The sequence below is a fragment of the Dermacentor silvarum genome, chromosome 3 (assembly GCF_013339745.2).
Source record: "Dermacentor silvarum isolate Dsil-2018 chromosome 3, BIME_Dsil_1.4, whole genome shotgun sequence".
Lineage (NCBI taxonomy): Eukaryota > Metazoa > Arthropoda > Arachnida > Ixodida > Ixodidae > Dermacentor > Dermacentor silvarum.
Window position 1 is genome coordinate 140,830,292 of NC_051156.1, and position 14,164 is coordinate 140,844,455.

General features: G+C 46.2%; 1 protein-coding gene across 7 annotated transcripts in view; it reads right to left on the reverse strand.

Moving 5' to 3' along the window:
• Positions 1 to 14,164, reverse strand: part of LOC119445839 (protein strawberry notch homolog 1) — a 107,647-nt gene that overhangs the window by 60,472 nt on the left and 33,011 nt on the right. For all 7 annotated transcript variants that reach the window (XR_007466044.1, XR_007466043.1, XM_049663672.1 and 4 more), the window contains exons 9-13: positions 13,623 to 13,758; positions 9,277 to 9,422; positions 7,546 to 7,659; positions 1,902 to 2,084; positions 1,248 to 1,345 (exon numbers count right to left, since the gene is read on the reverse strand). Coding sequence is in view for 5 of the 7 variants with exons in the window: in XM_049663672.1 (XP_049519629.1) it covers positions 1,248 to 1,345; positions 1,902 to 2,084; positions 7,546 to 7,659; positions 9,277 to 9,422; positions 13,623 to 13,758 (677 nt within the window). In the remaining 2 variants the exon portion in view is untranslated. The remainder of the gene's footprint in view (positions 1 to 1,247; positions 1,346 to 1,901; positions 2,085 to 7,545; positions 7,660 to 9,276; positions 9,423 to 13,622; positions 13,759 to 14,164) is intronic.

Below are 14,164 nucleotides of genomic sequence, written 5' to 3' on the forward strand. Positions count from 1 at the left end.
GCAACCATCAATCTTTCTTTTTTTTTTTTGCAGCACATTTTTTTGGATTGTCATTTTTGTGTTACCTTCGCCTCAAGCACAATTTTAAGGTGAATGAATAGCCACGCCATAAATTTATAAAAAGACAACATAAAAAAGTGAGAATGTCACAACCTGCACTGTGGCCCAAAGAACATGACAAAGAAAGCTGAGTAAAAATAGGCCAAACAGTAGCAAAGAAACCGGCTCCAAAGGCTGAGCAGAAATGAAAAAAAAAAAAAAAGAAAATCAGTTTTGAGATAATGGCTCTCAAAGTTTCACCTTCTCTTCAGTTCTCTAAAAGGCACCAAATTTGTAGTCTTTCGTATTTTTTGCGTGGTCTGTGGCCTTCATGTGGCCTCTGGCCTTGGGTCCAAGGAAGCCGCGCGCGATGTGCTTGATCGCCAAGTCGGAGACGCCTATGTGCAAAATGCTTAGCTACGGACCCAAGGATTGCGTGCGCGATGTGCTTGGTCACGAATTGCAAAACACCAATGCTGAAAGGCTTAGCCACATGTCCAAGGATTGCACGCGCAAAGCTTGGTCGCAAAGTTCATGTTGGAGATGATCGAATGCTTAGCCGCGGTTCTGAGATGTCCAGGAACTGAGGGATCAGCCACGCTACTGCGATGTCCGCTTTGCACTTGTTTTGACAGTCGTCAAGATTACAGAGACTGTCTAGAGCTTGCGAGGTGTAAAGAGCCAAGCAGATGCCGCCACTAAGCAGCAAGCACCAGACCAATGGCGAACCGCACTGGAGTCATGTAGCGGGCACAGCCAATCGGAAACTCCGAAATGACCTTATAACATTTGCTTTTTCTGCGCTTGTTTCCGTATGGAGGGGGTAGCTGAAGCGGCAAAATTGAAGACGGAGAAATGCTCTTTCAGACGAGAACAAGGTGCCGGCGCTCGGTTGCACTGTTTCGGAGATATTGTGGCTTGAAATATTCTGTTCTATAGCAATTTCCTCAAAAATTTTTCACCACCACGACTAATGCAACAAAATTTTTTAGAGCGCTTTTATGTCGTTTTCAGTAATTATATTTTAGAATCAGATAGAAAAAGATTTATAGAAACTGAAAACGTGATCTTAAACAAGATTCGATGGCCAAATATTATTATGGGAAGGCCACGTCCCCCTTAAAGGATGGCTACAGAAGACCACAGTAATACCACACCATGAAATGAGCACATCATAACAAGGTGCACAATTGTGTAGCCACACTCACTTTGCCGTAGAGACGAAGTCCGAGAGTTCACCACCTTGTTCCTCTAACTGTTCCAGTGTCCTAGCCTCCCCCGTAGACTGCAGGCCAATCACCACACACTGAAGGATGAAAAAAAAAAAAAAAATTGCATGTTATGTTTTGCATGGTTGTCAAATGCACACAGAATTTGTTCAGCACCTTCACTACAAGTGCTTAGTCATGTTTCAAACTCTAGCATGGCAATTCTCTGAGAAGTTTCAAGGATCCACAAACAAGCCTCTAAATGCTGTGTGCAAGTGTGTGCCTTATAAACAGAATGAAGGCCACAAAACTCAGTGTTGAAATTTGGCAGTACAGTTTGCGTGTATCAGTTAACACAACACCAATTTGTGGCTATTATTGGATGCACCTACCTCCTTACCACTGTAGTACCTCTATCACTCTCCTGTGTGTCAGGTTCTGCTATCTCTTTTACAAACATCCAAAATCAAAACTTATTCAAGGTGTGAAAAGCCAGAGGTATGGAATAACAGGATTACAAATTATCTTCTAAATGATGTGTCAGAAGGCAAAAGTCGCACACCGACATTGAGGTGTTACCATGAAACATTATATTATGGCAAGAAAAATTGCTGATAAAGCACACCCATGCCCACAGAGTGACCCGTTGCTCACCTTATCGTTTTTGACGGCCTCTCGGGCAAGGGACACCACGTGTGGCACCTTAGAAGCGATGCAGAGGTACTTGAAGAAACGCTGATGAGAGGCCCAGAACTGGCCCCACATTGTCTTCTTGATGCGCGAATCGCCCTCCATCAGCTCGGCTGCCTCTTGGAACATTGCACGAGCATCCACCCACTGCATGGTAGCAAACCATGATTAGAAAAGGGGCACAAGGGTGCAATGACACCATCAGCCTAAAGAGGTTTACCCTGGTCCTCTGTAGACCAAAATAATTTATTGCCTGCCAATTTTGATCTCGTAACTACATACTGCAAAACCTCGTTAATTCAGATTTCACGGGAGCGAAAAAGATGTCTGAATTAATCAAATGTCAAATTATCGAGGGTATCATGAAAACAATAGACTAGTGCTTACTACGTCAACACTCTTTTATGTACTGAATGAATCAGCAAATCCTGTTTCTATTATGCACAAAAGCAGTGCGAAAGCTGAAATTCTCATCATCTCGTGACTGATTAGCGCTCGCAGCTGCGAAGGCCTCATGACTTCATTCACAGTGCGGCTGCGGCACGCGCCTTCATCTGAGACACGTGTTTCACTACCGTAAGCACATCCCAATTATTGCAATAGCAATTATATGGACACTCCAAGGCCATTTCTGCCATAGGCATCATCGCCGCCATTGCCGTGAGGATCCGTATAAAAGTCCAACGGCGATAAAATCGTCGCCACGCAGCACTGTACACTGTATGTGCGAGTGAAAGCGTACGAGGGTAAGCCATCAATCGCGGCTCAATGTAGCGCATGCGAGGGAGGAAGGCAAGCCGGAAACGTGCGATCTTCTTTCGCACAAGAGGCACGGAGGTGATGCGACGGAGAGGGATAGGGGGGTGCGTTCTGCTCGTTTAGCTGCCACTCACAGCGTGGGCAGTTGTCTGCTTCGTAAACCACGCCGGCGTCTTCCCTTGACACACAGAATTCGGATTACTGAGAACTCCCAGGTTAGTGATGGATTGTCGCTCGTTGGCGAATAAACTTTGGACGAAGCACGCCTTCGGAATATGGAAGCGCTCCTACGGCAAGAAAAATACGGCGATTAGCGGGAGAAGCGGAGGAGCACCCGACTGAACGAGCGCAACCTTGCACCGTGTGACTTTAGCAGCGAAACCCACAATCGCCCTGTGCGATCAGCACCGATAACGCAGCCGACGGAAGACGCGCCAACGGAGGCTCCCGCGCCTCGGCGTACGGCCGCGCGAATCAGCTGAGATCGTATCTCGGTAGACATAGCTCGCTGCGACTAGGCAAAATGGCGCAAAAAAGAACGCGGCTCGAAGCACGGCAGCCACTCCGCCCGATGGCACGCGGAAAAAGAGGAAAAGCACAAAAGCAACAAAAGCGCCACCGCTTCGAACTCTTCGCGCCCATTCGCGGCCTCCGCGCTGTCCGGCGTCGCGTCCGCGTCTTCGCACCAAAAGAGAAAAGGAGAAAGCGTGTGACTGCACGCTGTTCTCTTTCGCGGCCGTCGGTGGGGCGGCATTTATTCATATCAACCGACGCGGGTCGAAAATCGATTCGTAACAACCGTTTTCTAGCACGTTGCAAAGTAATGGGGCTCGGCCGGGACCGCAGAAAAATTCGTATTAGCCGTGATCGTATCATCGAGGTTCCACTGTATTCATATATGCCCCTTACCTCAAAGCCATGACTTGACCAAGCTTGGCTCAAGATAACGGCTGACATGAACACACCCAAGGAAACACAATGAGCGCATTGGGCATGCGCAAGTCAGGAGTTATCTTGAGCTGGACTTGACAAGTCAAGCCGTGGCTGCATGTTAAGGCGCATTTCTGAATACTACAGCGGTTAATGTCGTGCCCGAGTATACTAGCCTGACCACAGATGCACACCCCTGGGTTGTGTCCAAAATAATTCCGACATAAAACATCCACACACTGGTTGCGCCATCTATTCAGATGTTGGCTTAACTAAAATTCAGTGGTCTGCGAATATTTGAAACTGAATATTTGATTTGAATCATTTGGTTTTTCATTCAATTCGAAAGAGACTTTCACTATTCGAAATATTCTGAATGGCTGTTATTCATTCTTGAAATCAGCTTCGCTGCAGTACAGGTCTGTTATGAGATTTCCAAAGTGCAAATTTGACAAAGTAGCAAGCTTGGCAATGGTTTTAGACCATTAGGTTGAGTACCACCAGGATGCTTTAATGGCAAACTGGATTAAAAATCTGGCTTTCAAAGAAGCAAGGAAAATTTCAATGCCAAGGAACACAGATATGTCCTCAAAACGAAAGCTTCTCAAGAGGCTCCTTCTACATCAGGACTGTCGAAAGGCACTGATAAGCTCATCAACTAGCAGCAATTTTCACTTGCTTGTGGCAGTAACTTTCACTGCCCCAAGCACAGGTTGAAAGATACCAATGTGCATGATGAAATTTTGGACCAAGAAGATCCATGCCTGTGGTGGTGTAAGCATGGTGCCCACTGTTGGCTCAGCTTGCAAAGTGTGTCCAGTAAGCGGCTCTTTTCGGTGTCTCAAGAAATTGTGACATGCAGGAAGGTGTCGCTGCTCCCCGAACATGTTAAGCAGCTGTCCTTCCTTCATGAATACATTAAATATCTGCAGTTATGGTACTGTCAAGCAAAAGTGTTGTAATAGACAATTTTGTAAAGCACAAACCATAATTTTCTAGTAGATTATTTACTGAGCAATAAACTAGTTTTCTTTTTGTACCTCTGGTTGGTTAAAAAGAAATGGCATTTTTGCAAAATGAAAAGTACAGTAGAAGCCCGCTGATACGTTTTTAACGGGACCGTAAAAAAAAAAAAAGTAAGAGCCGGGAAACACAAGAGCCGGGGAACAGGAAAAATTTAGAAATGGGAGTAGTGTTGAACTGCACACAGTATTATTTTATTTCTTCCGTGTGAAAAAAGGTCGTAGTTTTGCCCGACAGCCGAAGTATCCATTGCGATAGCAAATTAGTAGACAGCTATACAAAGTAAGAATAGTAGTTTAATCATCCGTATAAACATTCGCTTATTAACTGTATTAACAAGCATGGTGTCAGCGGTCACAAGCAAATATGAACACATCACACTCGATGAGCGCTGTAAGGAATGCGCCGCTGGGGTGAGGAATGCGCCGCTGCAGAAGCGAGCGAAGTGACCTTCGTGCTGTGCTCCATCCCTTCAACGCAAACTGAGTGCCGAGAACACACAGCACGCACAAAGCTACGAGCCACCGACGCACCTACACTGCGTAGACTCTGCCCCCAACGAAAATCGCTTTCAAGATACGGCCCGCGCGACCGTGCGCCGCCACGCAGTACGCAGTTGATGCCAGAGCAAAATGCTGCCCGCTATCCCTCCCTCCTCGCCGGTGCCTACGAGCCAAAACCAATTTTAGGACCACAACGTGTCATAGACACCATCTTTAGATAACACGGATCTCAAGGGTCATACTTTTGCTGGCAGAAACCGAAAATACGCCATAAGTGTCGCCCCCGGCATTGGCGGCCAATACCATCGTCAAGCAACCAAGCCAAGCGACATGAAAAGTCAAAACGGCCACTCGGGCCGGCACGGGGTAGCAGTTCGCAACGCATGATGCGGGAATGGTCCCACAGTTGTGACGTAACAGCGGGTTCTATGCATTGGGTTCTATGGGAGCTGTGCCGGGACCGGCCGAAAACGACGTAACAGCCGGGAAAACGCAGCACCCGGGAACGTAACAGCAGGGTTCTACTGTATTTGTACTTGAGAAATATTTTTGAAAAATATTCAATTAAATTTGCACTAGGTTTTTCCGTATCTGAATTCCCTCCAAAATTCAAAATCTGATACAGTGGAACCCTGGTTATACAACCCCCGGTTTTGTGACGTCCCGAGTTCAACAGATTAGTGCAGTCCCGGCAAACTCCGCATTGAGACAACGCGTTAAAAGCCTCAATTATACCACCGATATTACACCTGCCCAATCTCATACGACAGCGAGTGCCCAGCAATGGAAGCTGGCAATGGGCGCCAGCTTCCAGCAGTGCCCTCCCTTCCATCAGGAATGTGAAGCGCCCCTTCGCATGCCGAGAGCTCTGATTGGTGTCCGGGTTCCCTCCTCGCCTTTTTCTTTCCCTCGCATTCCCTGGCCTCTCATCGTTCACTTCCATTTCCCATCTTCCAGTCACTCAACCACCGCCCGCATTTGAAAATTCGTTGCCGTGTCATTGAGCTTTCTCTCAGCAGCGCCCGCTCCTGTGACTGCACGCATTCGCATAAACAGACAACCTTTTTGACGCTGTGCCAAGCTTGCCGTCTTTTTACAGTACCAAGAGCTCTGTCGGCCGCACACTTCAAGTCCATTGCCAAGTCTCTCGAAACTGAAACCATCTCCAAAAGTGATTACCCGTGAATACTGCACTAGCGCATATGGAAAGTATGAAAGCATGCGCGAAGATCGAACCGATTAGCTACACCTGAAGGCACCTAGTTCGGAGCTTTTTTTACATGCGGGCACACATTTCTCAAGCGTCTGTCGCTTGGTTTCCGGTTTTGCACGTGTCGTTATATCATGTCAGCACTGCTGGCTGCCTCCTCAAACAAGGACGACGCCACAGATGCTGCCGTGCTTGTGCTAATGTTCACGGATGTGCTGCATAGCATAGGCAACATTCAGAGATTTGTCTGTGCAGGCGACAATGCCGTAGGTTACCTCCTTGTGGATGTTGCTGCACTTGAAAGACAACTCTTGCAGCATGGCTCAAAGAAAGTCAATAAGTAATTGACGGAACATTTATAAGTCTGTAAATGAAAAAAGAATGTTTTAGCATGTTGGCAGGTGGAGGTTGTGGCACACAGTGTGCTAAAAAACTCGCCAATAAAGTGTGAATGGCACCTGCAATGCAATATTCTTTTTGCATTTACTTTTTCGGCAGATTTAATTTCTGAGTCCTGCTGAGTATTAGCCTAAAGCTTAATTGAAGCTCCTTGCTACTCTTTCACGCGAAACCGCTTATATATTACAGACATTTTTTGATGGTGGGTTTATACGACACCCAGATTATACAACATTTCCGCGTGGTCCCGAGAAAGTAATATAGTCGAGGTTCCACTATATTAGCGCACCCTTACTGAAATTGTATGGTAGGTGTTTTTATACGACAGATGGTGCAACAAAGCTTACTGACTGTCAGTGAAGCTCGTGTCTCGAGTTTACCTGAAATGGCAAACCAGCAGAAGAAGCCGTCACATTTTTTTGAATGATACAGAAATTTAAGAGATGCATGCATGCAATGACTGCACTTTTTGTCTATCTATGGCAATGGCGCTAATGACAATGCTTGCAATACAGACCTGACTAGTATGCAAGCCTATGTGTGCGCAGCAACATGTTGTACGTCCTGATAAATCTGTTAGTTTGGCCTTCTAAGAAGGCTTCGTGGAGATGGAACTATCGGTCGGTAACTGTACTTTAATTAAATTCACGGTGGTCTCATCACAGATGCACAAAGCTGCCATGCATAGTTGTGCACAAACAAGGAAAGGGAGAACGAAAAAGTGTCCCGTACCTAGCAGGAAGCTCAATAAGTGTAAAACAACTAAGTAACGATGAAAACGTACCAGCTTCACCGATTCATTGTACATGGCGATGAAGTTCTTTGCCAGTGGGATCTCGTCGATCTTGAAGGATACACCAGTGAAGCTCAGCTGGCGGGCCATATACATGCCTCTCAACTGTAAGGCAAAACAAACAAATGTGTATGTGCTTACTGAAAAGCTGTCACAATACTACTTTCACAAGGACCTGATCTAAATGTAACAAGCTGGCAAATTTTCATTAAACTGTTCCCGTAGTCTTGCTTGCATAATGCACACACAAAAAAGAAAAACTCGGACACAGTTACTTTTGTGTCAGTTTACACCTTACAAAAGACTCTCAGTGGTTCTTAAATTATGATAATGTACTGCCTATCATTGACAGGACTAAAAATAGTCCTAGAAGGCAGAAATCATGCTAATATACACTGCTTTCTAAAAGACTGTTTACTAGAGCATCATCATCATTATCATCATCAGCCTATATTTATGTCCACTGCGGGACGAAGGCCTCTCTATGCGATCTCCAATTACCCCTGTCTTGTGCTAGCTGATTCCAACTTGCACCTGCAAATTTCGTAACTTCGTCACCCCCCCTGCTTTTCTGCCGTCCTCGACTGCGCTTCCCTTATCTTCGTATCCATTCTGAAACACTAATGATCCAATGGTTATCCATCCTACGCATTACATGGCCTGCCCAGCTCCATTTTTTCTTCTTAATGTCAACTCGAATATCGGCTATCCCCGTTTACTCTTTGATCCACACCGCTCTCTTCCTGTCTCTTAACGTTAGTCCTAAGGTTTTTCGTTCCATTGCTCTTTGTGCGGTCCTTAACTTGTTCTCGAGCTTCTTTGTTAACCTCCAAGTTTCTGCTCCATATGTTAGCACCGGTAGAATGCAATGATTGTACACTTTTCTTTTCAACGACAGTAGCAAGCTCCCAGTCAGGATTTGGCAATGCCTGCCGTATGCACTCCAACCCAATTTTATTCTTTCTAGAGCATAGTAAGCTACATCTAGTGCACGTGTAAAGGTATGCATATACCCCGGTCGATGCTAAGTCAAGCTGGCCCGTATAATCACAACCATAGGTGCCCTCAGGAACAAACAGGCCCCCATCTTAAAAGGACATTCAAACTATGATTTATCCTAGCAGTACCTAGACAATTATCATATTGAGCACCAGCAAAGCAGCAAAAAGTGCCATCCCCAAACCAGGATTAACACTCAGAATCGGACAATTTCTGTGAGACAGAACAGATCACTAAACAACCCTGAACTACCCAATAATGTAATTAGGACAACCACAGGCATTTTGAACGTTTGCCGACATGTGGGCCCAATCGCAACAATAAACCTTGTTCACCCACCCAGTCTTCCAAAATTTAGTGTCCACAGTTTTAGATTAGATACTGAATTAAGGCGGGGTACAAACTCAAATGTACAGTAACTCCAAACTCCATTGGTCTGTATCACTCTTAGTTCACTCTGTATCACTCTTAGAACAAGACCCTGTAACAAATGCTATATGCCATAACAATGATGGTATGTGTTTAATTGTATTCATTTAGAAAGGGACATCGCTCTTGAGAGCTAATAACTAAACACAAGATTTGATTTAGATTCTTTGCAGATTCATCGTAACATGGCTTTACCTGACCTCATGCCTGCTGCTTAGTGCAATCCAGTGCACTGAAAGTCACAACAAGGGCCCCCAAAGCCCCGCATTGAAATCAAAGCTTCTAAAAACATACCTTCATGTCCATGGCAACCAGCTCCATGGCACCAACGCCTCGCTTCTCGACAGCTGAAATGAAATCTGTGAACTCCCGGAACGGTGTTCCTTCACCCCAGATGCCTAGGCGAGTCATGTAGGCCATGTTCTTTGGCTCAGAGGCGCCTGCAGTGAGAACACTGCATGAGGGAACCTTCCTGACCGTGGCTGCTGGGTACTGCTGCTGTCTCGTAGAATAGCTCACACTTAAGCGTAAATGCGAGAGCATTATTTTTCGCCGAGTTATGTCACCGAGTTTAGTGCTGCTGCATTATGTTTCCGAGTGTAAAGTTGCGGCTTATGAGGTTGCAACAACGCAAGACCACAAACCGGCCATACTGCGATCTCTCAGCCTAGTTTTATTTGGGCAGTTCTCATTAAAGCAGTGTTTCACGCACATTGCATTGAGCATTCTTTCTTGATGACACCACTTTTCAGCCCGATGACAGTACTTCTCCGAGTGGCCCCATGTTGTTGACACTGCATTTCTTCATCGGGTTTGTAGGCGAACTCCACCTCATACTCTGGCGGGATGTCGTAGTCATCATCCGACGGGTACCTAAAGCACATTGCATCTTAATCATCATCGTTCTCGCCAGAGCCCTTGGACAACGTCTGCAGGCCCCCAACAAACCAAAAGGCAGAGCGAGCGGCTGCAGCTCGCTTGCTTGCTCCACGGCCACTTCCTCTGCCATCTAGTGAAATCATCCGCCAAGCAGAGCCCAACCACGTGCACAGGTTCGAAGATATTCATCACTGTTGCCTGTTGCAAAGGTGGCGCAATGCAATGGTGGCACAGTGGTTACACTCGGAAACATAACGCAGCAGCACTAAACTCGGCAACATTTCTCCAGCAAGAAACTCAGTGACATCAACACATCATAAGAATTGCCGGCTATGGAGTAGTAGCACTGGCAGTGGGGCAGAGGATCGAATCCTCCCCACGGCCACTTTTCTTTTTTAGTTAAAGATTACATAATTTCTGTGCCAATTTTCCGCAAAGGCTTTCTGATGACAGGGACGCAGAATGAGCCAAGTACTGCTTCTCGCATTAAAATTGAATTATGTGCCCCATGGTGGGATCAAACCTCTGCCTCCTGCACAGCAGTCCGATGGTCTACCAATTAGGACAGAATCGCATGTATACATGTACCGTGCCAATGCCAACTAGCTCTTTGAGCACCAGTTACACAGGAATGAAATGGGCAAATTTATGGCATTTTATTAGCCACTTCACATAGATTCCAAGATGTACGTTGGATCTATATAATTTTCTACATCCCTCGCAGATGTCTACCTCAACACAGATAGCCCAACTGAGATCAAGAGCAATGCAAAAGTTTAGGTATACGTCCCCAAAGTGCCACAGAAAGCACAAAATGAGCAGTCCCTTGAGGGGATGCTGAATTCAATCGCATTCCCTGGCATTAGTCTTTTCCACACACTTCAATGGCTCCTGACGTTCAGCTTCACTGCATGACACACGATAGCGAGTTACACTGCTATGACAAGAGAATGTGCAAGTCTTCTAATGTAAGCACAACTGATGGCGTGGAAAACTTGGGTGTGAGATGAACTTGCTTTCTCTTCTTTGGCTGCGGGACCCACATTGCAGGACCGTCCAGTGAAAGGATTCCTGTTTGGCTCCACTGAGTGGTAGTGGCATGATCACTCGGATGTACTTGCGTTTGTGGGTACAGTACTTAGTCAAGCGTTCACTCAGAAACCTTGCCCGAGTGAGTGCATTTAAAAAATTTTAAAAAAGCAGAATACAACAGGTTCCCCCATGGTGAGTCAAATTTCCTCAAATCCTCAGCATGTCCCCAGTGAGGAACAACTGCTAGGCAAGGAGAAATAAACGCCATTTTCGTATATTCACACATATGCACAGTCTTTCCTCTGCTGTTTAAGTGGTAACTACTGTTTAAGTGGCCTTTCCAGGCCACGTAAACAGTAGTTAGCTCCATCCAGTGGAAGCCCCATGAATTTTTTTTCTGGCATTCTGTTTCCCTTTGCGCTTCCTGTTATTTCATTATGCATTGTTTTCATGGTTTTAACCAAAATCACTGACCCCCTACAATTATCTTTTCGACACCACACCTATTCAGATCGACCACCGGTGATCAATGCTTTTAATCGCCGATTTCGACATGTTGGAGTAGTTTTTTATGAACTTAGTGCCACCAAGTGGTTAGTCCAGGCACTCCACTTTTAGAATCAGTTCAAATTTTTCCACTCTGGCGATGTTGCGATTTTTGGCAGACCTTTTTGCGAACTAATGCGAGTGTGTTGTAGTGAAAAGGAGCGTGGCTGTCAGCCTCGAGAAAAAAGCACGCCGCTCGCGATTACGCCGCACTAGCATCAAATTTTTGTGATGAAAAGACTCCCGCAAGTCAAGAATCAAATAATGATGTTGGCTTTGCCATCTGACAGTGCTGAGCGGTGATAAGTACCGTAAGATGATGCAAGCTGTTCAATAGTGAGCTTTGTTTGGGAGTCAAAGTAGTTTTATTCCACAAAAGGCCATTTCTGAAGGCCCGCCGCCTGTCCAACATAAGGACTTGGCTCTTTCAGCCAATTACCAAGAGTTTCGGTTTCGCTTCACTTGCAAAATCCCGGCGAGGGGCGCTGCCAGTTTTACTACGCATTAACGAAAGTTGCTCCCACGGCAGCGGCGTCTTGCACAACTGCACCGCGAGAAAAGCGTCCCGTGCGGAAATAAGCTGCACGTGCTCTTGAATTTACTGATGGACTCGAAATAGGAGTCCGACGATGTTTTGAATCAGCCTGGGACACCCACAGCTCTTCACCGGCTCTTCACTGGCGAACACACGTGCAAGTGCCGACGTCTCAGCCAACGCTACGGCACAGAGGGAAGCAACGGTGGACCCGTCCAGCCAACGAAACTGCCTACGCCCGGTAACGCTTGCTTCAACGGCAGAAAACGAAACTTCAGGGAGTGGGCTAAGCTGGCGCCGGGCCGGCGGGAGCGGCCGGCGCGCTCGGAGACAGTCGAAGGTGAGGGAGTTGAGAGGGAGGGCCAGGGGAGCCACCGAAGCCACTGCCACCGAAGCGACAGAGTTGTCGAGGCAAGTCCGCTTCCCTGCCGCCCTCCTCCCTCACCTGCGACGGTCCCCGTGCACGCCCGTCGCAGAGTTGCCTCTTCCTCTTCACAACCACAATCTCTCTCTCTCGCCGTGCCTGCGCCACCCGTTATCGGGAAGCGAGCGTTGGCCGACGTGGGCAGTTGTGGCCCTCGCTCGACATGTGCTTGTGCGCCGCGATATTTCACGAATCGAACCGTTCGTATGTCGTGCTATGGTGCACGAATACTTAAAAATGAATTATTCTTTTAATTCGGACAAAATATTTAGGCCCCTTCGAATTATTGAGATTCGACTGTACATGGAAGTCGATAGAATTTAGGTCGGGACCGCAAAAACGCGACGTAGCAGCTGGGAAAACGGAGCAGCGAGGAAGGTATCAATGGGGTTCCACTATTAGAAATCTTTTCTGGCAAAAATAAATTCATTTTTCTTGATATTGTGTATGTTTTGATGATACGAATTTCAGGTGATACGAATATTTCACGCGACCCCGCGAATTCGCAGAGATTTTACTGTAATAAGTTTCTTTTTCTTTTCCCGATAATTCGATTTGGTTGGATAATACGTTGAATAATACATTTTCGGATAACACGCCTTATGTTCGGTTCCCGTGAAGATCGTTTCAACGAGATTCCACTGTATTCTGTCCAGTAAGAACACACACAAACTTAATTCGCGTACGCGTTAGTTGCCCGCTGATCGCCCATGGACCTAGTTTCTGCATCATATGCATGCCTGTCAGCTCAGCCTGTGCACGTAATCTCATGCCTGATCTCTGATGCAGCCTACAGCTATTGTGGCTAGCCGTAATTTACAGGTATTACCATACCAAGGGTGAGCTTCCCAGGACTTGAAAGTACACTACTACAACAAGTTGCGGCCCACCCCACCCAACAGCTAGATTTAATGAGAGTCACTTCGGGAGTCAATTAAACTCGCAGTTTGCTGCCGAGTCGATGACTCTTCACAGCAGCCATACAGCACTCTGTAGGAACAACAAACATGATAGACCAGGCAGTAGTCTGAATTGCAGAAACTATGTTAGTGACTGCCATGTTTGTGGAACTAGGCGTCGTTCAAAATTTCATTAGCTGGTACACATTGGTTTTATGGAGCAGGTGGAGTGCCACGGGAAGTCCAAATAATCAAGTAGGCCGAAAATAAATTGTGCACTGGAGAAATAATCAGCAACTGTATTCCCACACTCGGGGTTCATTACCTGTAGCACTCGCATAGACCACTCGTGCTTTGGGAAGCTTGTTCTGCAGTTCAAGCACGGTGAGGCCAGTCTTTGTCGGTTTGGAGGAGCCCACGGGACACAGGTTCTTGGCTTTGTGGCACTCGTCAAATACAATCTGACCATGCAGTCAAGGAGCACAACAGTGCGTGGTGAAACGATAAAGCAAGGCAACAGCTAGAGTTTTACGAGAACTCGGGAGCCATATTACTTACAGAAGCAGCACGTTCTCATGGGAACGACAGGATAAGAAATATATGCACGGTTCGTACAGGTTTACAAGTAAAAAATTCAAGGATATTCCAGGACTTTCCAGGACCTGTCACAGGTTTTTCAAGGACTCAAAGCAGCATCCAAAGTAGGATTTCTTTACTCTAGCGTTTCCAAAAATGACTAGTTTTATTGCACTTACAATAAATAAATGTATATCACAATTATAATAAAAATGTCTAGCCTTGATAACTTCTCAAGATCACAACACAAAATGAACGCTTACAACAGCGGCTGAGATTTCTCCGGTATAG